This window comes from Callithrix jacchus, chromosome 7, assembly GCF_049354715.1.
Source record: "Callithrix jacchus isolate 240 chromosome 7, calJac240_pri, whole genome shotgun sequence".
Classification (NCBI taxonomy): domain Eukaryota; kingdom Metazoa; phylum Chordata; class Mammalia; order Primates; family Cebidae; genus Callithrix; species Callithrix jacchus.
Window position 1 is genome coordinate 146,843,619 of NC_133508.1, and position 24,880 is coordinate 146,868,498.

At 40.3% G+C, this 24,880-nt stretch overlaps 1 protein-coding gene across 10 annotated transcripts in view; it reads right to left on the reverse strand.

Moving 5' to 3' along the window:
* Positions 1-900: 900 nt before the first annotated feature.
* Positions 901-24,880, reverse strand: part of WDR47 (WD repeat domain 47) — a 77,476-nt gene continuing 53,496 nt past the window's right edge. For all 10 annotated transcript variants that reach the window (XM_009001822.5, XM_002751167.7, XM_035252356.3 and 7 more), the window contains exons 10-15: positions 20,800-20,957; positions 16,787-16,956; positions 16,112-16,282; positions 15,234-15,365; positions 4,922-5,140; positions 901-2,265 (exon numbers count right to left, since the gene is read on the reverse strand). In XM_009001822.5, the coding sequence (XP_009000070.3) occupies positions 2,123-2,265; positions 4,922-5,140; positions 15,234-15,365; positions 16,112-16,282; positions 16,787-16,956; positions 20,800-20,957 (993 nt within the window). In that variant the 3' untranslated portion in view covers positions 901-2,122. The remainder of the gene's footprint in view (positions 2,266-4,921; positions 5,141-15,233; positions 15,366-16,111; positions 16,283-16,786; positions 16,957-20,799; positions 20,958-24,880) is intronic.

Genomic DNA, 24,880 nt, shown 5'->3' on the forward strand with positions numbered 1-24,880 from the left:
GAGATAGAAAACACACTAAAGTTATACAGGCAAGGCACAATGGCTCCTACCCATAATCCCAGCACTTCAGGAGGCTGACTCCGGAGAATCACTTGAGGCCAAGAGTGCAAGACCCCATTTCTACAAAAATTATTTTTTTGTTGTTGTTATGCAGTTGCCAAGGGTTTGCAGGGAACCAGCCTGACACCCCACCTTAGGTACCCCAAGTTTGGTGGCAACAAAGGAATGAGAAAAAGACAGGTTAAGAATGCAAAATGTGGGACCAGAGGCAGTGAAGGCCCCAAGCTCTGCTCTTCCACGGTATTTATTGGCTACAATCACTTTGATCTCTAGGGTAGGTGGTGGAGTGACGGTGGGGAGAGGGTGAGGTGATGGCGGGTGAGTCAGTGAGCCGGAACTGGTGTGTCATTCTAAAGACTGATAACAGTGGCAGTTTGGGAGTGTCACAAAACAAGAACACATGGTTATCTTTAGCTTATTACCTATGTGCAGCTGATGGAACTCAGACCTTACAAGGAGCCTACAAGTCTGGTTACATCTTAGTGCTATGAAGGGGTTTCACGTCCTTGATCACAATGTTTATGGTAGCAGAGCCTAGGTTACCCTGCACTGGAACACGAAGCATGGAGAAGTTTGCCTCCCAAGAGACCTCCCACAGTTTGCTGTGGTTTGTTGTTCCCAGTTTATATATTACTCATAACCAATGTATGGAGGCACTCTGTCAGTCCTTTCTCCTTTGCTGCTTCCCCCAACAAGGGTTAAAAGGAAATTAGTTGAAGAACTTCAGAAATAAATCTAAGAAACTGATGATGGGCTTCATCCATTGGACCTCACTTCCTCCAAGTAAACTGAAAAAATAACATTCTTTCAAAAGCCAAAGACTCTGAGGAACAGAAACAGTTTTAGGTGTCAAGAGGTCTTTATTGAAATAATAGCACAGTTACACTTCTAATACCCTTTCCACTTGTATACAACAGATGAAAAATGCTTGCTACATACAGTGCACAGACAGTTCAATAATGAGAACCAATAAAACTGCATTTTAAATAAATAGCCTATTTAAATAATTTAAAGTAAAATTACTGTACAATATGAAAATAAAGATACATAAATGTTAGAATCTACAGAGCTGTAGAAACAAAATCATTATTCTGCATTACATAAAACAGTGCAAGAAAAAAAAATCCAAATAAGCTTTTGGAGTGCAAAGTTAAAATTTTCCATTTTAAATTATCATGCAGACATAGCATTTCAAGCCATGCTATGGCCTATGGCAAGGCTTTTAATTTTGAAGAGGAAAAATGCTAACCAGTCAATTTACTGTACCATCAAGTGTTGCATCACGTAACTGCTGCGGCTCTGCTTCTACAGTACAGTCTGGAAGGGAGGTAACTTGTTGCGTTCAAAAAACTGAAGTTAACAAGTTTTTGAAGCAAACACATTTACCTTTTAGCCTGAAACAAAATTATGTGACAAAATAATCATATCCCTGGGTTTAAGAAAAAAGTAAGGGCCTATACCACGTAGTGAACTAAGAAGCAGTTTTTCATTCATGTTTAAACTTCATAATGATCCTTAAGTGAAAGCAACCATGTAACTTCTGAGTGACATGTTACGGAATTCTGACCTCTAGAAGACAAGTGATAATACAGTATGGGATTGTAAGAAGAGCAAAAGTAGTTTCTGAACACCTGGGAAGTTTAATCTGGGAGGAACTTGGTTGCATTACATTTAATAATATAGTTGAAGTATAATTCCATTTCAATGTGCATATAAAACTGTTATTTAGGCAAAGACCAAGGAATGCATTTAATACTAAACCGTAAACACACTGTCCACCTTGACTTGGGGTGCATACCAACAACGGAAGAGCTCTTCTGCAGACTTTGGCAACAAGACTACATACAGCAGGTCACAGCAGCACGAGCTCACATGGAAGACTGAAAGCACTGCAGAATAACACCACTCAACATGTCCTATCAGTGGGATACATGGTAGTAAGGGGCCTCTTCGTGCTACACCACTTTCCTGGACAGTCTACGTTCTTCAGGTTTGTAATTTTCACAACTCAGTAGTCTTCAGTCTCTGTGCTTTCACTGCATAGACTGACATGGGGTGTGCTCTACCCATTGTAAGTCCAGAGGGTGACAGTTCTATCAGCAGAGGACGACAGGAAGGAAAGATCCTGGGTGTGCCATCTGCACTGAATCACTTTGTCCTTGTGCTCCCCCACCACCATGATAGGAAGCTGCTTCGTAAGATCCCCTAAATTAAAAAAGAAAAGAGATGTTGATTTACAATGCAAAATAAGTATATATATAGATTTTATAGATTTCCTGTTACTTTAAGACATTACAGTATAAAAAATCCTAAACTACATTAATATAATATATTGAAAGGTTTATGCATGGATAAATGACTACCTACCTAATTATGTTATTAGGATTTGGTAACATATACCCGTGCAGTAACATCTGACAAGCTGCCTCTCTTCGAAATTCTCTCAACTTGGTTTCTCCCTGATTTCAGTGCCACTCTATCTTTTGCTAGTTTCCCTTCTCTTCTTGACTTAAAGCTTGGTGAATACCAGGAGTCAACCCTCAGATTTCTTCTGTTCTCTCTGTACCTAACTTCCTGCAGAATTTCATCTAGCAACATGGTCATTTACATAATTCATAACATATTTTATCTCCAATCTTGACTTCTCACCTTAGCTCCACACTAGTATCCAAATAATCATTCAACATCTCACTTGACTGCCTGAGAGTCATCCTAATTTAACTTGTCTAAAACCAAACTCTTGGTTTTCTTGCCTAAACCTGTTCCTCCCCTCACCTGTCTCCCTTATCTCAATGGCATCATCTGGTTGCTCATGACAAAAACCTGGGAATCATCACTGATTCCTTTTCCCCTTACTCCCCAAATCTATTCCAAACAAAATATATCTCAAATTAATCACTTCTTACTACCTTCACCTCCACCACCATAGTCCAAGCCACCATCATCTCACCTGAACTATTCCAACAGCCTCCTTGCTGACATTTGTATCTCTACTCTTGCCCCGCTTACAATCTACTCTCCCTACAGAACGCCAAATTATCTAAAAATATAATTCAGCTCCTAACACTCCCATTTAAAATCCTCCAAAGCCTTCACGTTATATTTTTAAAAATGTTTATAGCCCCCAACTATAATAAATGTACCAGCATGGAGGGGGATGCTGACAATGGGGGAAGCAGGCTATGCATGTGTGATTCGGGAGTATATGGGAAATCTCTGTATCTTTCTCCCAATTTTGCTGTTAACCTATAAGTGCCATTAAAAATAAAGCCCTTAAAAAAAAGTCTATAAAACCCTGCCTCAATTATTCCTTGGTGTCTCTCACTCTCTTAGTTCACTAAGCTTCGGCCATGCTGGCTTCTTGTGGTGTCATGAACGTGCCAAGTTGGTTCCTACTTCAGCATCCTTACACTTGCTATGCTCTTCTCCTAGGGTCCTGGCCTGGCTTGTTCCTCCTTATCATTCTGGTCCTGTGCAAACGGCATTTCCTTGGAGAGACCTACTCGGTTATCTTACCTAAAATAGCCTTCCCCCTGCAGTGAACAAAGAGGCGCCACTACACTCCAGCCTGGGCAACAGAACAAGACTCCGTCTCAAAACACATAAATAAAACAGCCTTCCCCTATTCACCCCAGTCACTATCTCCCTACCAGGCTAATTTTTCGACAGCACTAATAACTAAAATTACATTGTATATTGGTTTACTTTTTATTGACCTCTAAAATATAAGCTCTATCAAGGAGGGAATTAACTGCCTTATTCATCTGTCTGTCCCTAGTTGATACACAATAAATATTTGTTTGATGAATGTTTAAAATAAAACTAGACACTAAGACCTAATTACAAAGATTGTATGCTAATGATTTGTTAAATGTAGAGGCCAGTAAGAGTACATAAATCCATCATTTATTTTAGAATGAGTCACTATAATAAATGTTGATTTTTAAAAATATCTTAAGCAGAGGCGAGAGGATCACTTGAGGCCTTGAGTTCAAGACTAGCCAGCCTTGGCAACATGGCAAGATCCCATCTTTACAAAAAAATTAAAAAATTTGCCATCCATGGTGGTGCACAGATGTAGTTCCAGCTAATCAGAGGGTGAGGCAGTAGGATCACTAGAACCCAGGAGGTCAAGGGTGTAGTGAGCTATGACTGTGGCACTGCACTCTAGCCTGGGTCAAAGAGTGAGACCCTGCCTAAAAAACAAAACAAAACAAAACAAAAACTAACAATAAGGCTGGGTGTGGTGGCTCACGCCTGTAATCCAGCACTCTGGGAGGCCAATGCAGGCAGATCACTTGAGCTCAGAAGTTCGAGACCAGCCTGGGCAACATGGCAAAACTTTGTCTCTACAAAAGATACAAAAATTAGCCAGGTATGGTGGCATCACTTGAGGCCAGCTACTTGCAGGGCTGAGGCTGGAGGATCACTTGAGCAGGGAAGCTGAAGGCCACAGTGAGCTAAGATCACGCCACTGCACTCTAGGCTGGGTGACAGAGCAAGACTCTGTTTCAAAAACAAAAATAGCGGGGCGTGGTGGCTCACACCTGTAATCCCAGCACTTTGGGAGGGGAAGGTGGGTTGATCACTTGAGCTCAGGATTTTGAGACCAGCCTGGGCAACATGGTGAGACTCTCTGCCTCTATAAAAACAAAACCAAAACCTAAACCTAAACCAAAACCTAACAATAAGACTATTCACTGCTTATTTAATAATTTGCTATTATATATCTTAATACAGTCTTAGTAATCTTCTCAATACTATAAAATAATTGAAAATATTACATAGTCAACCATACCACATTAACAAAAAAACAAAGGTCCCAAATAGAACAGGAAATAGAGAAGTCAATCTCAATCACCTTGTAGGTCTGTCACCTTTATTTTCATATCATAAGAGCCTGTTAGCAAGTAGTGAGCTCCAGGGGAGAATCGAACAGATCGAACATCACTGGAATGAGGGTGATAACTTTGTACCATTCTTCCTCCTCTTATGTCATACAACATGCAGCTAGAATCTTCTTGACCTGTGGCTAAGAGACGACCACTGGGATCGACAGCTACAGATGCCACTGCACTGCCTGTAGTGGTAGGAATGAAAGTTTAAATATAGAAAATCAATATACCAAAATGAAAACACAGCTATATTCACTGAACCATGTACTAATGATTTAATGTAGTTTATCAATACTGTTCAGCTATGAAAAAAATCCAGATTAACAGTTAACCAATAAACATTTGTGTCCTTTTAAGGGGCAAGGCCTAAACAAGATTTTGTAAGAAACAAGAGAGTCCATTTGTTGTCATTTGAGAGAACTCTGTAGAAGAGCATTACCTATAGTGCAATAGATGAGCCAGGCTACAGAAACCACTTTCCCCAATCCAGTGTTTTCACTGCTGAGTAAGTATCTAGAAATGCTCCTATACCCAGCTGACAGTCTAGATAAAGAGGTAAGAAATTCGGTAACAAAATATAGTTTAGGACAACAGTATAGGAAATCTACTAAGGCAACACATGATTACTGCCAATGGGAACTGTTAACAGAAAATAAGCTCTTGGGGGCATATATTCAGGGCAACTTGAATCCAAATCTCCCAGAAATACAATAAACAAACAGGCAGGGCGCAGTGGCTCATGCCTGTAATCCCAGTACTTTGGGAGGTCAAGGCACACGGAACACAAGGTCAGGAGTTCAAGACCACCCTGGTCAACATGGTAAAACCTGTCTCTACGAAAAATATAAAAATCAGCTGGGCGTGGTAGTGCATGCCTGTAATCCCAGCAACTGGGGAGGCTGAGGCAGCAGAATCCCTTGAACCTGGGAGGTGGAGACTGCAGGGAGCCAAGATCATGCAACAGAGCAAGACACGGTCTCAAAAAAAAAAAAAAATGTTTGAGACAGAGTGAGACCCTGTCTCAAAAAAAATAAATAAAAAGAAAAAAGAAAAGGAGTTACACTGATCTAGACCAAAGTGGTCTAGGAAGATGTCACAAAAAATGGGACGTAAGTTAGATATAAAAAAACAATAAACTGTATAAGTTTATGTATGTATACACACGCAAACACATACATTTATATGTAATAAAGAATAACATTTCCTTGAAATATTGGAAGAGAAGAGGGCCATTATGGTCAGGAAGAATTACATGAGAAAAAGTTTAGAGGAAAAATATAAAACAGCTTAAAGGAAGGTAGATCAGTTTGCTGGAGTTAAAGCTTTAACTTTTAACAAAAGGTGACATGAAAGGCAGCTTGAAACTGAAGTGCAAAAGGTAGGTTAGGGCCAGACCATCAAGTGCCTAAATCTCAAACTGCAAAGCTCTGAATTTATCTCTGTAGACAGTGAAGCATCACTGTAGGTTTCTAAGCAACAGAATTACACGATCTGAGCCGTACTTTGAGTAAAAGTGAAAATGTGTATCAAAGTAAAGCGAAAAGACTGTAGAACAAAAGAGGCCACTGGAAGACAAGACAGATTTCAGAACAAAAACTGAATAAACAGTCAACAGTCTTGAAATGAATTGCCTATATGGGGCAGTTAATCAAAATGAAGCAAAAATGAGTCCCAGATTTCAAATCTAGTTGCATAAGGAAATGAGAGAACCATTATCAAAACTAAAGAAGATGCAAAAGCAAAAACAAAACGGTAGGGAAGGTGGGAAGAATAACCGATTTAGAGAAGAAATAAAAAGAGTTTAGTTTTACACACAATAAAGTTTAGTGTCAACAAAAATCTTCATTCATTTACTCAACAAAGTTATTAAATCAGTACTCCCTTAGGCCAGGCACTATTGCAGGCGCCAACCGCTTCTGAAAGTAAAACAGGTATGATTGGTGCCTTGATGAAACTACTGGAAGAGGTAAGCAAAAAAATAAATAAAACTAAGAGTAAACAAGTACATAATTTTAAATAATGGTAGGAGTTTACTCATAGAAAACAATGGTGAGGTCCCAATTAGGTAAGTCAAAGAAGGCCTCTCTGGCCAGGTGATATTGAAGCTAAGACCTAAAGACAAGAAGGACCTAACCATGAGAAGACAAGGGGAGGAACATTTCAAACTAAGGAAATAGCATATGGCTTCACTGGACATGGGAGGAGCTTGGCATATTCCAGGAACTGGAAAGGAAAAAGTAATCTGAGATGAGACTAGAAGGGTACAAATGCCAAATCAAGCAGAGTCTTGTAGGTCATGATAACAAGTGTGCACTTAAGATTCAAAGTCAGCCGGGCACAGTGGCTCACACCCGTAATCCCAGCACTTTGAAAGGCCAAGGCGGCCGGATCACTTGAGGTCAGAAGTTTGCGATCAGCCTGGCTAACATGGTAAGCCTCGCCTCCACCAAAAATACAAAAAGTGCATGGTGATGTCTGGCTGAGGCATGAAAATTCCTTGAACACAGGAGGTGGAGGTTGCACAAGACTGCACCACTGCACTCCAGCTAGGGCGACAAAGTGAGAGTGTCTCTCAAAAACAAATAAGAAACAAAAATGAGCTGGGTGTGGTGGCACATGCCTGTAATCCCAGCTACTCGGGAGGCTGAGGCAGGAGAATCGCTTGAATCTGGGAGACGAAGTTGTAGTGAGCAGACACTATGCCACTGCACTACTCTAGGCTGGGCAACAAGAGTGAGATTCCCTCTCAAAACAAACAAACAAACAAACAAACAAAAAACTCTGTAAATGTGGCTTGTTATTGTAGCACGTTTTACACTGAAACTATACTTGAACAGTTCCAACTGTATATACTGTATGGAGCTTGTCCTCTAAATGGGTTTTAATTTCTGTATCTCATGGTGTCCTGTAAATATAGATTAAAGTCCAGCCTTTTCTTTAATTAAAAAAAAAAAAAAAAGAATTTTATGAGCCTGGCACACAGAATACGTTTCAGCTAGAGATAAAATTTGAGGTCTTTCAGCATATGAGTTACACTTACAGCTGGCAGAATGGATGCAATCATCTAGAGAAAGGAAGGAGACTAAAGTTCTGAGCCCTAGGGAATGCCAGAACTTAGAAGCTGAGCAAAGAGAAAGAGCCAGTAAAGGAATAATTATCCAGAAAGGTAAGAGAGTAACAGAAAGCCCAAAAGAAAAGTGGAAGAAGTCAACTGTGTTGCATGAGACTGAGAGCTGAAGCAAAATGAGGATATAAAAGTGATCTGACAAGAGGAAGTTTGTTGGTGATCTTCAGGAAATGGCTAACAATATATATAGGCAAGACTTTTAAGATATCTGAGTAAAAAAGGAAGCAAAAATGGAGGGTAAGAGCTGGGAGAGGGATACAGAGGTCAAGAGATGAACTTTGGGCATTGCCAATTCTATAAAATGTTTGTATGTGCATGGTAGGGAAGCAGAGGAGAGACACAGTAAGAGGAAGACATTAATATTATCAGAGAGAAGAGATGACCAAAAACTAGAAGTCTCTGAAATGGAGAAAAAGGGGCTGAAAATAATGTAGACTGCTAGAGTTCAAAAATAAATTAGTGGTAAGTATATAGAAACTACACAAATTAAAAACACAATTATTAACCTCAAGGAAAATATGTACAAGAATTTTTTTTTTTTTTTTTTCTGAGCAAACCAGAGTATTTTTCTTTCTTTTTTTTTTTTTTTAGGGAAAAAGAGAAAAAGAAGGGGAAAAAGAAAAAGAGGGAAAAAGGAATATTACTTCATTCCTAAAATGGGTTTCAATAATGGCCGATCAATATTTTGAGTGTTTAAAGTGGTTAATGCATATTTTATGTGTTTAAAATGGGGACCTCTATTGTGTTTATTTGTTCTGGCTCTGAGTTCAAGTCCTGGATATCGTTATCAATTTGTTGTCGCGTTGAATCTAAATCTCATTATGTGTCTTATGTATCTGGGTGTTAAGATCTCTTATTATTACATTAATCCTTTTACCCTTGCATCCTTGTAGCTTTGAAATCTATTTTATTAAGTGTGAGAATTGCAACTCCTGCTTTTTATTTATTTATTTTTGCTCTCCATTTGGTTGGTGAGTTTTTTTCCATCCCCTTGTTTTGAGTCTTTGTATATCTTCAGATATATCGTTAGATTTTGTGGATAATGTATATTTTGTGTGTTTAACATGGAGAGCTCTATTGAGTTTATTTGTTCTGGATCCTAGTTCCAGTCCCGGGTATCGTTATCAATTTGTTGTCTCATTGAATCTAAATCTCATTATGGGTCTTATGTATCTGGGTGTTAAGATCTCTTATTATTACATTAATCCTTTTACCCTTGTATCCTTGAAGCTTTGAAATCTATTTTGTCAAATGTGAAAATTGCAACTCCTGCTTCTTATTTATTTATTTTTGCTCTCCATTTGGTTGGTACGTTTTTGTTTTTTTTTTTTTTTCCAACCCTTTATTTTCAGTCTATGTATATCTTTGGATATACCGTTAGATTTTGTCTGTATCTTTTGATTGGGAGATTTGGTCGATTTAAATTTAGGGTTGCTGCCATTTGTTGTTAACTGGCTATTTTGTCCTTTTGTTGATAAAAATTCTTCTTTATGTTAATGCTCTTTACTTTTTGATGTATTTTTAGAAAGGGTCATACTGGTTGTTCCTTTCTGTGTATAATGCTTCTTTTAGAAGTTCTTGTAAAGCAGGCCTGGTGGTAATAAAATCTCTGAGTACTTGCTTGTTCCTAAAAGATTTTATTTTTCCTTCAAATGTAAAGCTTAAATTGGCAGGATATGAAATTCTGGGCTGAAAGTTCTGTTGATTAAGTATATTGAATATTGGCCCCCACTCTCTTCTAGCTTGTAGGGTTTCCGTTGAGAGATCTGCTGTAAGCCTAATAGGCTTACCTTTATGGGTGACTTGATCTTTCTCTCTGGCTGCCCTTAATATTTTCTCCTTCGTTTCGATCTTGGTGAATCTAATGATTATGTGCCTTGGGGTTGGTCTTCTTGAGGAATATCTTTGTGGTGTTCTCTGTATTGCCTGGGGTTGAATAGTGTCCTGCTTTGCTAAATTAGGAAAATTTTCCTGGATAATGTCCTGGAGAGTATTTTCCAGCTTGACTTCATTCTCTCCCTCACATTCAGGTACACCAATCAAGCGTATATTAGGTCTTTTCACATAGTCCCATATTGCTTGGAGACTTTGCTCATTCCTTTTTATCCTTTTTTCTCTATTCTTGTCTTGTCGTTTTGTTTCATTAAGTTGGTCTTCTACCTCTGATACCCTTTCTTCTGCTTGATCCATTCGGCTGTTTAAGCTTGTACATATTTCACTGAGTTCTCGTCCCCGCGCGTCTGCACCCGTCAGGCCACCGGCCAGGCATCCCAAAAAAAAAAAAAAAAAAAAAAAAAAGACGCCGCGCGGGGCTCGCGGTCCTGCGCGCCCGCCGAGGCCGCGCCCTGGGCCCGCCCCGCCCCGCAGTTCCACGGCCTCACGGTGCCGGGGCCTTGACACATGGCGCTGTCGCGCACCCCCACACCCAGCGACTCCTACTGCGCAGACCCCCGGGCGCTCTACTGCGACGGGCCCCTACCTGGGCCCCGGGACTACGCCAAGCGCCGCAGTCTGCCCTTCACCACCCCGCCGGGCCCCACCCAGTTCTTCTACACCGAGGAGTCCCAGGGCTTCCGGGGCAGCTACGCGGCCAGCCCCGGCCCCACCTTCGACGCCTACTGCCCCAGGCCCTACCGTCCCGAAGAGCTCCCCGGGCCCAGTTCCCGGCGCGTATGAAAATCTTCATCTTCTATGGTAGGAAGTCAATACATAATCCTAAAGATAAGAAAATAAATAGGAACGATCCAAGATGGCCGATCGATAACAGCTCGGGACTGCAGCTCTCAGTCAAAGCACAGAGAACTAGAGGACGCCACACTTTCAGACAAATTCTGGTTGCTCATGGAGCAGAAGATCTCCAGTGGAGGAACCACATGGGTCGCCAGCGCGACTCTTGTGGCTGGCGCAGCGGTTTCGCGGGCATCTTGGCACGGCAGCTCTTGGAGCAGAGTAAACAGGGCCGGCTCCCCTTCTGACCAAGGGTTGGAGGACCCACACGGGTTCAGCACGACTCCTGAGGCCGGCGCAGCGGCTGTGACAGCACCTCAGCGCAGCAGCTCTGGGAGCAGAGTAAACGAGACTGGTTCCCCTTCTGATCGAGGTTTGGAGCCCGGGGAAGGCAGAGTCGCCCATTACGAACACAAGAAGGAAGCCAGACAGGAGAATCCTGGGCAGAAAAGCACCATCAGTCTTAATGCCGCCGTTCTGGCCCTGGGAACTAACAACTTGGACGTCCAATCAAGAGACCTAATCTGAAAGTTGGAAACTTCAAAGACGACAGAAGGATAAATTTACAATGATGGGAAGAAACCAGCATAAAAAGGCTGAGAATACTCAAAATCAGAACGCCTCTCCCTCTAAAGATGATCACAGTTCCACATCAACAATGGAACAAGGCTTGACAAAGAACGAGCACACCCCAATGACAGAATCACTCTTCAAGGAATGGATAATAAGAAACTTCTGTGAGTTAAAAGAACATGTTGTAGCCCAACGTAAAGAAACTAGGAACTTTAAAAAAAGGTTTGATGAAATCCTATTGAGAATAGACAACTTAGAGAGGAATATAAGTGAATTAATGGAACTGAAGAATACAATACAGGAACTCCGAGAAGTATGCACAGGTTTAAACACTCGAATTGTTCAAGCAGAAGAAAGGATATCAGAGGTCAAAGTCCAACTTAATGAAATAAAACAAGAAGACAAGATTAGAGAAAAAAGAATAAAAAGGAATGAGCAAAGTCTTCAAGAAATTTGGGACTATGTGAAAAGACCAAATTTATGTTTTGAGAGGTGTACCTGAATGCGACAGAGAGAATGAATCCAAGCTGGAAAATATTCTTCAGGAAAATTTTCCTAAACTAGCAAAGCAGGACAAGATTCAACCCCAGGTAATACAGAGAACACCAAAAAGATATTCCTTAAGAAGAGCAACCCCAAGGCACATAATCGTTAGATTCACCAGGGTTGAAACGAAGGAGAAAATACTAAGGGCAGCCAGAGAGAAAGGTCAGGTTACCCACAAAGGCAAGCCTATCAGACTTACAGCAGATCTCTCAGCAGAAACTTTACAAGCCAGAAGAGAGTGGGGGCCAATATTCAACATCCTCAAAGAACAGAACCTTCAGCCCAGAATTTCATATCCAGCCAAACTAAGCTTCACAACTGAAGGAAAAATAAAATCTTTTATGAACAAGCAAGTGCTCAGAGATTTTATTACCACCAGGCCGGCTTTACAAGAGCTTCTGAAAGAGGCATTACATACAGAAAGAAACAACCAGTATTAGCCTTTCTAAAAATATACCAAAAAGTAAAGAGCACCAATATAAAGAATTTTCATCAACGAATGGATCAAACAGCCAGTTAACATCAAATGGCAGTAACCCTAAATTTAAATCGACTAAATCCCCCAATCAAAAGACACAGCCAAAACCCAATGGCATGTTACATCCAGACCTGTGTCACATGCAAGGATACACAAAGACTCAAAACAAAGGGATGGAGAAAGATTTACCAACCAAATGGAGAGCAAAAATAAATAAATAAATAAATAAATAAATAAATAAATAAAAAGCAATTCTCGTAGGGGATAAAATAGATTTTAAAGCAACAAAGATATAGTGGTAAAAGGATCAATGCAACAAGAGCTAACGATCCTAACACCCAGATACACAGAAACTTAGATTCAATGAGACAGAAAATTAATAAGGGTATCAAGGACTCGAACTCAGATCCGGAACAAGTAAACTTAATAAATATTTATAGAGCTCTCCACTTCAGATACATAAAATATACATTCTTGTCAATACCACATCACACCTACTGATAGGTTTAAATGAAACATTGATTGGCCATTATTAGTACCCATTTTTTTTCAGAATAAAGCAATATTTCCATTCACCCTCCCTCTCTCTCTTCCTCTTTCTTTCTCTCCTTTACTCATTTTTTTTTCTTTCCTTCTCTCAAAAAAAGAAATCAACTTGTAAACCTCTAGATCCAGGTCGGCAATGTCTCTCTCATTGCTTGAATTCCTTCCTTCCCTTCCTTCCCTCCCTCCCTCCCTCCCTCCCCCCCCTTCCTTCCTTCCTTCCTCCCTCCCTTCCTGCCTTCCTCCCTTCCTCCTTCCCTCCCTAAAAAAATTAAAAAATAAATATATAAATAAATATGAATATTCCCTTATTCACATACAAATTATTCCTCTCTCCATATCTTTTCAATATCGTTCAGTTTTGGTTAGATCAGTAGTCACTGTTTATATTATTTTAACCAGGACAATGCTGTTTTCCTTAATAAGCCTTATTGAATTGCTTGATTTCTTAAACCAGGGGTCCCAAATCCCCAGGCCACTGACTGATAGCAGTCTGCAGCCTGTTAGGAACTGGGCTGCACACCAGGAGGTAAGTGACAAGTGAGAGAGCATTACCACCTGAGCTCCACCTCCTCTCAGATCAGTGGTGGCATTAGAAGCTCATAGGTGCGGGAACCCTATTGTGAACTGCAGATGCGAGGCATCTACTTGTGTGCTCCTTATGAGAATCTAACGCCTGATGATCTGAGGTGGAACAGTTTCATCCCTAAACCATCCTTACCTCTCCTGCTCACCCATGGACAAATTGTTTTCCATGAAGCTGATTGTTGGTGGGTGCAGAAAAGGTTGGGGACTGCTCCTCTAAACTATGTTATACATTAATTTTGAAAATGATACAAACTAAACTTTAACAAATCAATGATCACAGACTCAGATATACTGTAATACATCATATCTGGTTTGAATCAAAGTGCAGAAAAAGGTCCATGAAACTCAAAAGAATAAGCAAGGCATTAAAGAAAATTGAGAATATAAGGCAGACCTTTTCACTTGGAATAGTACCATAGAATTCTCTTCTAATTCTGCTTTTGTGTGTGTGCGTGTGTGTGTGTGTGTGTGTGTGTGTGTGTGTGTGTGATGGAGTCTTGCTGTGTCACCCAGGCTGGAATGCAGTGGCAGAATCTCGGCTCACAGGCACCCACCACTATGCCTGGCTAACTTTTTTTTTGTATTTTTAGTAGAGACGGGGTTTCACCATCTTGGCCAGGCTGGTCTTGAACTCTGACCTCGTGATCCACCTGCCTTGGCTTCTCAAAGTGCTGGGATGAGCCACCACGCCTGGCTAATTATGCTTTTAAAAGCTACAAAGGACCAGACGAGGTGGCTCACACCTGTAATCCCAGCACTTTGGGAAGCCAAGGCGGGTGGATCACCTGAGGTCAGCAGTTTGAGATCAGCCTGGCCAATATGGTAAAACCCCGTCCCTACTAAAAATACAAAAATTAGCTGGGTATGGTGGTGCATGCTTGTAATCCCAGCTACTTAGGAGGTTGAAGCAGGAGAATCACTTAAACCTGGGAGACAGAAGTTGCAGTAAGCCAAGATTGTACCACTGCACTCCAGCCTGGGCAACAGAAGGAGATTCTGTTAAAAAAAAAAAAAAAAAAAAAACAAAAAACAACCAAAAAAAAGGGCAGAAAAGGTATTTTAAAATAAGATAAGAATATTGGCAGAATACTGTGTCGCCATTAGATACCGTGCTTAAAAGGTGGTACAATGCAAAGAACAGTACATGGAACAATCCAAGACATACTGATAAGTTTAGAAAGAAACATTTGTACTGCATGCAACCATTTGTGTGTATGTGTGAGTGCATATGTGTTTACAGGAGAAGGGAGGTTAGGATATATATAAACTGTCTGGTCATATGTTTATAGAGTTTTTCTGGAAGAATAAATAAGAAATTGGTCCTTTAGTGAAAAAGAGACCAAGAAATAGGAATGGAAAGAAAATAGTATACTCTTTTGTTCAATTTCACTTTTTGCCATGTGCATGCATTTTAAAAAATGTTTCAAAAGGTCTGAGTTCTAAAATGTCTTGCTAACAGACAATCTGGGACCTTATATTTAATATCCCTGGGCCTTGGTTTCCTAGGCTGCGTATTATTTTTACAAATAATGTAACAAATGAAAGTATTCTGAAAGAACTGAAAGTAACTAACAAAATATCAAGTATTTATTTCACAATTTTTCTATTTTTTATATTGCAGGGGAGAGGAAGCAGGCTAGTGCAATTTACAAAGTTTTTTCTCATATAAATTCAGTTAAATTAAAGAAAAACCTACCAGTTCCATGAAATGTTGTGCCAACAACACGAACACAACTTGGTACTCGAAGATCCCAAAATCTAACAGTCTTATCTTGGGAACCAGATGCAATCATCCAGCCACTCCAGGTATAAAGTGCTAAAATATGCCCTACAAAAGATCATATTTAATGTATGAGAGTATCTTTCCATAACATATTCAAAGCTAAGCACTCTAGAGTGGGCATGGTGGCTCATGCTTATAATCTTAGCTACTCAGGAGGCTGAGGCAGGAGGACTGCTGGAGCCCAGGAGTTAGAGGCTGCAGTGGGCTATGATCCTGCCACTGCATTCTAGCCTGGGCAACATGCAAGACCCTATCTCTTAAACAAAAAAAGGAAAAGTAAAAAGAGAAAAGCTAAGTACTCCTTATTTACAGCACAAGTGATGGTCTGGTTAATCAAATATACTATGTGATAGAGATTTTTCATATTTATCAAATAGATTAACAATTCTAAAAATAAAATTCAGTAAAATGTACAACATCAAAATCATACTCGGCCAGGCATGATGGCTCGCACCTGTAATCCCAAAACTTTGGGAGGCTGAGAAAGGATGACTGCTTGAGCCCAGGAGTTCAAGACCAGTCTGGGCAACACAGTGAAACCTCGTAACTACAACATTTTTAAAAAATTACCCAGGCATGGTAGCATGTGCCTATAGTCCCACCTACTCAGGAAGCTGGGTGGGAAGATCACTTGAACTCAGGAGGTCAAGGCTGCAGGCTGTGATTGCACCACTGCACTCCATCTGGGCAATAAGAGCAAGTCCTTGTCTCTTAGAAAAGAAAATGCAGAGAGGAAAAACGGCACACATTGAACAAAAAGAAAAGCAGCACTTGAAACTGATATTACATACCAGTATGTCCACTCAAAGCATGGAGGCCCTGTCCTCTTTGACAATCTGTTGTATAAATGTTACAATCCCCTGCTCCAGCACTTATTAAAATAGCTCCTCCGCTTTCCGGGCCTTCCATAAATGCCAAGTCTCTAATTGTTCCATCATGCATACTAAATTCCAGATCTGGTCCTGAAACAGTAGTAAGAATTAAAAAAAAAAAAATGCTGCTCAACTGACTGTGATAATTTGAGACTGCTGAACTACCTCAAAATGGGTTAAGAGTAATGATTTAGAAATATGGTTTGTATTTTCATTTAGAGATTGATATTATAAGCAATTTCACTTTACTGAGCAAAGAATTTTATCAAAATAGTTATTACCATAGAGTTATCTTGTCTCTTACCCCAAAGAAAAAGAAAGGAAAGACAGGTGATCTCTAGAAAACATCTGGTAGTTATTTAAAGGTTAGTTTTCTAATAATAATTTTCTAAAACTCAAACACCAACTGGATACCTGTAAGAATTTACTAAGAAAGAAGAATCTCATGAATGTAACTAAACAATTAGAATATTGAAAATTCTTCTTTAAGATTATATTCTTGGATTTCATTAAAGACAATACAGAAATACGACACGGAGAAACCATACCGTATACACTGGTAAGCTAGCTACTGCTTACATACTTGGGCCCTACCTGTTGCGTTACAAGTCTCTGCATTGAAGGGCAGCACTTTGACATATTTGTCATTTGATCCTGTTGCTAGTAACTGTCCACAAGGACTCCAGGCCACACAGTAAATGGATCCTTTATGATGTTTATTCCTTTTAAAACGTACCACTGGCTGCTTAGGAGTATCGTGTGCACTGAAAAGAAAAATTACAGAAAGATATTTCAATTTCTTGCTTGCTGCAATCAGTTATGAGTTTCAGTATTATAGTTGTTCTTGAAGGAAGAAACAAAAAGCATGTCAGACACCAGGTTATTAACAGTTTTCAGAATCAGATAAAAAATATTATTAGAAGCATGCTTCAAACCCAAAAAGTAAAATTATAAATCAAATCATACTAAACGAACTCTCATTTCAGATGATATAGGGAACAGGATACATGACTTTAAAAAGAAAAATCTCCATTTCTCATTTTTTTCATGCATTTTAAGCTTAGAAACAAAAAAGAAAATTTAAAAAGCTAACAATACTTCTAAATTTTAAAAAAATGTAATAAATATGTAATAAACATATAATATGAACAATGTGCAAGAGTTCTGTCCAGAATTTAAAATCTGGTGCAGGTAGATAGTGTCATGACTACCCATATACAGTAAGGCAAGTCTACCTTGTTACATAGTTCAGTATAAAGCACTAGGCCCGAAAGGATAAGATGAAGAGAAAAAGAAAAAAGGCAGGAGAACCACTTTAGTGATAATAAAATATAGTAGGGAAAGTACTGGCTGAGCACGTAGCAAGGGAAAGAGTCTGTGGGGCTAGAGGTGAAAAGCACGAGGTATTCAGTAGAGTGAGCAGGAGGGATGTGGTGGGTGAGGCGCTGGAAGCTCAGCTGTCGAGGGTTTTAAATGCCAAGCTCCTCAAGAGTTTGTCCTTTAGTGACAAACAATGGTTTAGAGTGGGAATAGTATTTTATCTACACTTTGAAACACAGACTAATTTGATACTAAAGATTTCTAGCTGGGTGTGGTGGCTCACGTCTGTAATCCCAGCACTTTGGGAGGCCGAGGCAGGTGGATCACGAGGTCAAGACATCAAGACCATCCTGGTCAACATGGTGAAACCCCGTCTCTACTAAAAATACAAAAAGTTAGCTGGGCATGGTGGCGCATGCCTGTAATCCCAGCTACTCAGGAGGCTGAGGCAGGAGAATTGCCTGAACCCAGGAGGAGGAGGTTGCGGTGAGCCGAGATCGCGCCATTGCACTCCAGCCTGGGTAACCAGAGGGAAACTCTGTCTCAAAAAATAAATAAATAAATAATAAATAAATAAATAAAATAAAGATTTCTAAATTAGGTATAATGATGAAATCAAGTCTATGTAGAAAATGTACGTTTCTCGCCAGGCGCGGTGGCTCATGCCTGTAATCCCAGCACTTTGGGAGGCCGAGGTGGGTTGATCACGAGGTCAAGAGATCGAGACCATCCTGGTCAACATGGTGAAATCCCATCTCTATTAAAAATACAAAAAATTAGCTGGGCACGATGGCGCGTGCCTGTAATCCCAGCTACTCAGGAGGCTGAGGCAGGAGAATTGCCTGAACCCAGGAGGCGGAGGTTGCAGTGAGCCAAGATCGCGCCATTGCACTCCAGCCTGGGTAACGAGAGCAAAACTCCATGTCAAAAAGAAAAGAAAAGAAAATGTACGCTTCTGGAGATTCATCCTGAAGGATGAAAGGGTTAAATGACATGATATCTGAGATTTATTTTAAATATTTTAGCAAACAGAAAAAAGAGATGAATGAAGCAAATATGACAAAAATCTTGACAACTATTGCATTTCAGCATATATTTTCTCTACATTTGAGTCTTTGAAAATGTTCATAATTAAGAAATTTTTAAAAAACAAACAAGACCAACAAATCTCTAATATCTAAAAAGTGATTAATACTGATCTAGGTCGGGCGTGGTTGCTCCCGAGGGTCAAGAGATGGAGACCAACCTGGCCAACATGGTGAAACTCTGTCTCTACTAAAAATACAAAAATTAGCTGGGCATGGTGGTGCACGCCTGTAGTCCCAGCTACTCAGAAAGCTGAGGCAGGAGAATTGATTGAACCCAGGAGGCAGAGGTTGCAGTGAGCCAAGGTTGCGCCACTGTACTCCAGGCTGGTGCTAGAGTGAGACTCCGTCTCAAAAAAAAAAAAAAAGATCTAGAGAACAAACCAGATAAAAAGTTTCTTTCAGCTGCACAACCAATTCATCACCAAATCCACTGACTCCTTTAAATGCATTGAACCTCTCAAATCTACTCACTTTGCTCCACCTCCACTGCCATCACACTAGCCATCAATACAAACAACTTCCTCCCTTCCTCCCATTGTCTCCTCTTATTGCCATCCAATCACAGCAGAATGATCATTTCAAAATAGTTACATTTGATTTGCTACTTTCAGCGGTGTCCCACTGCACTCAGCATAAAATCTAAAACAGCTAGAAAGCTCTGCCTAATTTAGTTCATCCCTATGTCTGCAGCCTTATCCAACTTCAGCTCACAATTTTCCAACCAATCTGAATTTATTTCCGTTCCTAAAAAAAGCCAAGCTCTTTCTCACATCATGTTCCCTCTGTATTACTCTCTTCTCCGTTCTCTTTGCATAGCTAGGTTTTACTCATCCTTAGATCTCCAAAGATCAAAGAAATCTTTCTCTGACTTGCCAGTCTGCACCCTACCCCATCCCCATTTTATTCTCTCACAGCGCCTTGTAATCTTTCTTCATAATACGTACCAAAGTGTTTATCTGTCTTCATTTGCATTACATTCATCCTCCCCACTAAACCAAAAGTTCCACGGTCCATTCCCTGTTAGAGAATTTTGACCTTCTTTCTTAAGTATTTCTACTTAAATAATGCAATAAGCACCAGTAAATTATAATACTATCAATTATCTAACATGGGCCTTATTATATACCCTTTCCCACTCTTTAAATGCTATCACAGTCCAAGAGCCAAAATTATTGATTTCAGACATAGAGATAGCAAAAAATTCAAATAAATGAAAAATCCCACCACTTGTTTCTCAAAGTAGGGTTACAATGAAAAAGTCATCAGAGTTGTAACGTGGCCGGGCGGGGTGGCTCATGCCTGTAATCCTAGCACTTTGAAAGGCCGAGGTGGGTGGATCACCTGAGGTCAGGAGTTCAAGACCAGCCTGGCCATCATAGTGAAACCCCATCTTTAAAAAAAAAAAAAGTTGTAAAAGAGTAAGAGGAGCTGTGTGTAAATTACATACCTAATTTATAAATAGGTGTGTATGAATAGAAAAAAAAACAGTCCGGGCGCAGTGGCTCACGCCTATAATCCCAGCACTTTGGGAGGCCAAGGCAGGTGGATCACAAGGTCAAGAGATCGAGACCATCCTGGTCAACATGGTGAAACCTCGTCTCTACTAAAAATACAAAAATCAGCTGGGCATGGTAGCACATGCCTGTAGTCCCAGCTACCCGGGAGGCTGAGGCAGGAGAATTGCTTGAACCCAGGAGGCGGAGGTTGCGGTGAGCCGAGATCGCGCCATTGCACTCCAGCCTGGGTAACAAGAGCGAAAGTCCATCTCAAAAAAAAAAAAAAAAAAAAAGAAAGAAGAAAAAGGAAAAAAAACCCAGCACAAATAGAGTTCAGTTCCAGCCAAGGTTTCAGGCATCCACTTGGGTTCTTAAAATGTATCCCTTGCAAATAAGGGGGTACTACTATATACTTTTCTGATAAAAAACAAAATACAAAAGCCATGAAAATAAAGAATTCTAAAGCAATAAATGAGCAATGTTGTACTGAAAAACATTTCAGAAAAAAATTATAAAGTTCGTCAATGACTTAAATATATTTCCTAAGCACTGAAAATAATAAGTTGTTTTACAGCAGAAAATAAAGTTTAATAGAAAGAAAGAAAGATTTGAAACACCACTGAATGGCAATTCTGGAAAAGGAACCTATGTGGCTAAATTAAAAATTAAGGTAAGAATGGCAGCACAAATCACTGATCCTTACCTTGGATCAATTACGTCTGGATAGGCACATACTCTCAGAGTTTTTGAATTTGAACCAACAGCATATAAACCGCCAGCTGGATGAAAAGCCACTGCTCTAACAGCTTGTGTGTCTTCTAGGATATTAATACAAACAAACTGCTTTTTTGATTTGTCATCCTATGGAAAGAAATGAGTATCATTCATCTTGTTACAAAATGAATTTGAAATAATTCATCTTTCTCCCATTTTAAATTCATTTGAACTGTATTATTCTTGTTGGATCATGTTAGGTTTACCACTGATAATCATGTTATTTTCTCTGTTTTTCTTACTTTATTAAATCTTACTAATATTCTTTAAGAGGCAAACACACAGATGAGTAGGCTACGGTGAAGAAATCTTATTTTAGAGAGTTAAGAAACAGCTAAGATATTTCCAGGTATTATCTTCGGTGATGCTTCTTATCTTTACTCTGGGATACCAGGTAATATTCAGCTCCTACAGCTACCACAAATGCAGCAAATCTTTATTTGTGTCCTTTTCATAATGCAACATCAGAGGAAACATTGTTTGCAAAGCCATCCATTTGTCTCCAAGCTTCTTTACAGACCCATAGATCCCTTAGCGCTCCTGCATCCAGCTTCTCCTGGAAGTTTCTAATGGTGTTTCTCTATCTTCCATTGTTTATAATTTGGAAATTGCATTTTACTGTGTCATATTCACATTCCTGTCCATGGGCCATGTCTGTATTCTTTAGATGACTCTTAAAATATAGTATTATTGATTTCATTTTTAAAAATTATTTTATTTTATTTATTTATTTATTTTGAGACGGAGTTTCGCTCTTGTTACCCAGGCTGGAGTGCAATGGCGCGATCTCGGCTCACCACAACCTCCGCCTCCTGGGTTCAAGCAATTCTCCCGCCTCAGCCTCCTGAGTAGCTGGGATTGCAGGCACGCGCCACCATGCCCAGCTAATTTTTTGTATTTTTAGTAGAGACAGGGTTTCACCATGTTGACCAGGATGGTCTCAATCTCTTGACCTCATGATCCACCTGCCTCAGCCTCCCAAAATGCTGGGATTACAGGCGGCAGTCACCGCGCCTGGCCCCTTTTTAATTTTTTTCATTAAAAAAAATAGAGATGGGGTTTCGCCATGTTGCCCAGGCTGGTCTTGAACTTCTGGGCTCAAACAATTCGCCCACCACAGCCTCCCAAAGTGCTGAGATGACAGGTGTGAGCGACCACACCCAGCCAATTTTTTTTGTTGTTGTTTGATATGGAGTCTCTCTTTTGGCCAGGCTGGGGTGCAGTGGCTCAATCTTGGCTCACTGCAACCTCCACCTCCCAGGTTCAAGTGATTCTCCTGCCTCAGCCTCCTGAGTAACTGGGATTACAGTGTCTGCCACCACACTTGACTAATTTTTGTATTTTTAGTAATCACAGGGTTTCACTGTTTTGGCCAGGCTGGTCTCAAACTCCTGACCTGAAGTGATCCACTCGCCTGGGCCTCCCAAAGTGCTAGGATTACAGGCATAAGCCAGTGCACCTGGCTCTGGCCAATTTTTTAAAATACATATGATTACATTAAGTTTTTCTGACAGCAGTCTCCATATATTATTTTAAGTAGCAAATTCAAATTCCCTACTTTTTCTGTTTTTCATTACTCATTGCTAAGCTAAGCTCAATTCATAAATACTCAAGTTTCTCTTCAATTACTAAGACAAAATATAAGCATAAATATGGGCCAGGCATGGTGGCTCATGCTTGTAATCTCAGCACTTGGTGATGCCGAGGTGGGCAGATCACTTGAGCTCGGGAGTTTGAAACCAACCTGTGCAACATGGTGAAACCCCATTTTTATAAAAATGGAAAACAAAAAATAGAAAAATTAGCCAGGTGTGGCGGTGTGCACCTGCAGTCTCAGCTACTCTAGAGGCTGAGGTGAGAGGATCAACAGAGTCTGGGAGGTCAAGGCTGTAGTAAGCCTGGGCAACAGTGAGACCCTGTTGGGAAGGGGGAGGGGAGGGGAGGGAAGGGGGCGAGGAACAGGGCAAGAAGGAAGGAAAGAATAAATACGCATTCATAAATTAAGTTCTCTTTAATTATCAAGAAAAAAAATAGCCCACTACAAGTTCTAACAAAAATAATAAACTATCATTTGTGTTTCTAAACAAAGGAAGTATAAAGAATTATCATTTAATCCCCTTAAGAAAAATGTTGGCCAGGCGCAGTGGCTCATGCCTGTAATGCCAGCACTTTGGGAGGCTGAGGTGGGCAGATCAGGAGGTCAAGAGATGGAGATCATCCTGGCCAACGTGGTGAAACCCTGCTATCTACTGAAAATGCAAAAATTAGCTGGGCATGATGGCATATGCCTGTAGTCCCAGCAACTCAGGAGGCTGAGCCACAACAATTACTTGACCCTGCGGGGTGGAGGTTGCAGTGAGCCAAGATCACGCCAGTGCACTCCAGCTTGGTGACAGGGCAAGACTCTGTATGAAAAAAGAAAAAGAAAAAATGTTTACCATTATCTCTAGCAATGATTATTTCAGTATTTCAAGCCGAAGTTATAAAATATCCCTTTAACAGCCTGGGCAACATGACAAAAACCCATTTCTACTAAATAAATAAATAAATAAATACAAAAATTAGCCAGGTGTGGTCACGCATGCCTGTAAGTCACAGCTACTCAGGGGCTGAGGTGGGAGGATCACTTGAGCCTGGGAGGTCAAGGCTTCAGTGAGCTGAGATTGCACCACTGCACTCCAGCCTAGGTGACCAAGCAAGATTCTGTCTCAAATTAAATACATAAATAAACAAGCAAACATCCCTTTAAAACTATAGAAATAATTTTAATAGAAACATTTGAGTGTTTCATTTTTGCTTTTTTTTTTTTTTTTTAAGACAGAGTCTCCCTTTATTGCCCAGGCTGGAGTGCAGTGGCATGATCTTGGCTCACTGCAACCTCCACCTCCCAGGTTCAAGTGATTCTCCTGCTTCAGCCTCCCAAGTAGTTGGGATTACAGGCATAAGCGACCACACCCGGCTAATTTTTGTATTTTTAGTAGAGATGGGGTTTCACCATTTTGGCCAGACTGGTCTTGAACCCCTGAACTTAAGTGATTCGCTCACCTCAGCCACCCAAAGTGCTGAGATTATAGGTGTGAGCCACCACACCTGGCCTTATTTTTACTTTAAACTGTCAACGTGTCCATCCAGAGTTCTCTTCTGAAGACAGAAGCTGAAGCAGTTCTGTATAAAAGCTTTGGTGACTCCTGCTACTGATGTCATTTGAAACCACTCTGTTACCCTGACTAGGACTGACTGGACATGGTGCAGGAACCTCTACACTGGGTATGGGCAACAGACTCAACCAAACCCTGTCTTTGGGAAGTGTGAATGTCAAGTACACATGTAAAGAAAAATCACTTCAGCTCTGATGTATTCTGAGAGGTCTAGGACCCATAATGACTACACAATGAAAAGACTTATGCCTCTCTCTACCTAAGCCTTTATTCATGCAATGCATCCTCCTTGCAGGAGTACGGGGAAAACCTGATATGTTACATTATGTATGTCTTATGTAAGTGAACTGAATTCTGATATTATTCATATGAATTTGATTAGAAATGTTACATTTTCCATTAATACATACACAGGGATTGTGACTGTTTGCAAAATTATATAATAGCATGGGGTGGATAAAAGGGAAAATATGGCGGGTTGTGGGGGCTCACATCTGTAATCCCAGCATTCTAGGAGGCCGAGGTGGGTGGATCACTTGAGGTCAGGAGTTTGAGACCAGCCTGACCAACAGAAACATGGAGAAATCCCGTCTCTACTAAAAATACAAAATTAGCCAGGCATGGTGGCACTTGCCTGTAATTCCAGCTACTCAGGAAGCTGAGGCAGGAAAACTGCTTGAACCCAGGAAGCGGAGGTTATGGTGAGCCAAGATCTCGCCACTGCACTCCAGCCTGGGCAACAAGAGAGAAACTCCAACTCAAAAAAAAAAAAAAAAAAAAAAAAAAAAAAAAAAAAAAAAAAAAACGACTAATTGACTAAATGGCCTATAGCACATCCATAATTACGAAAGA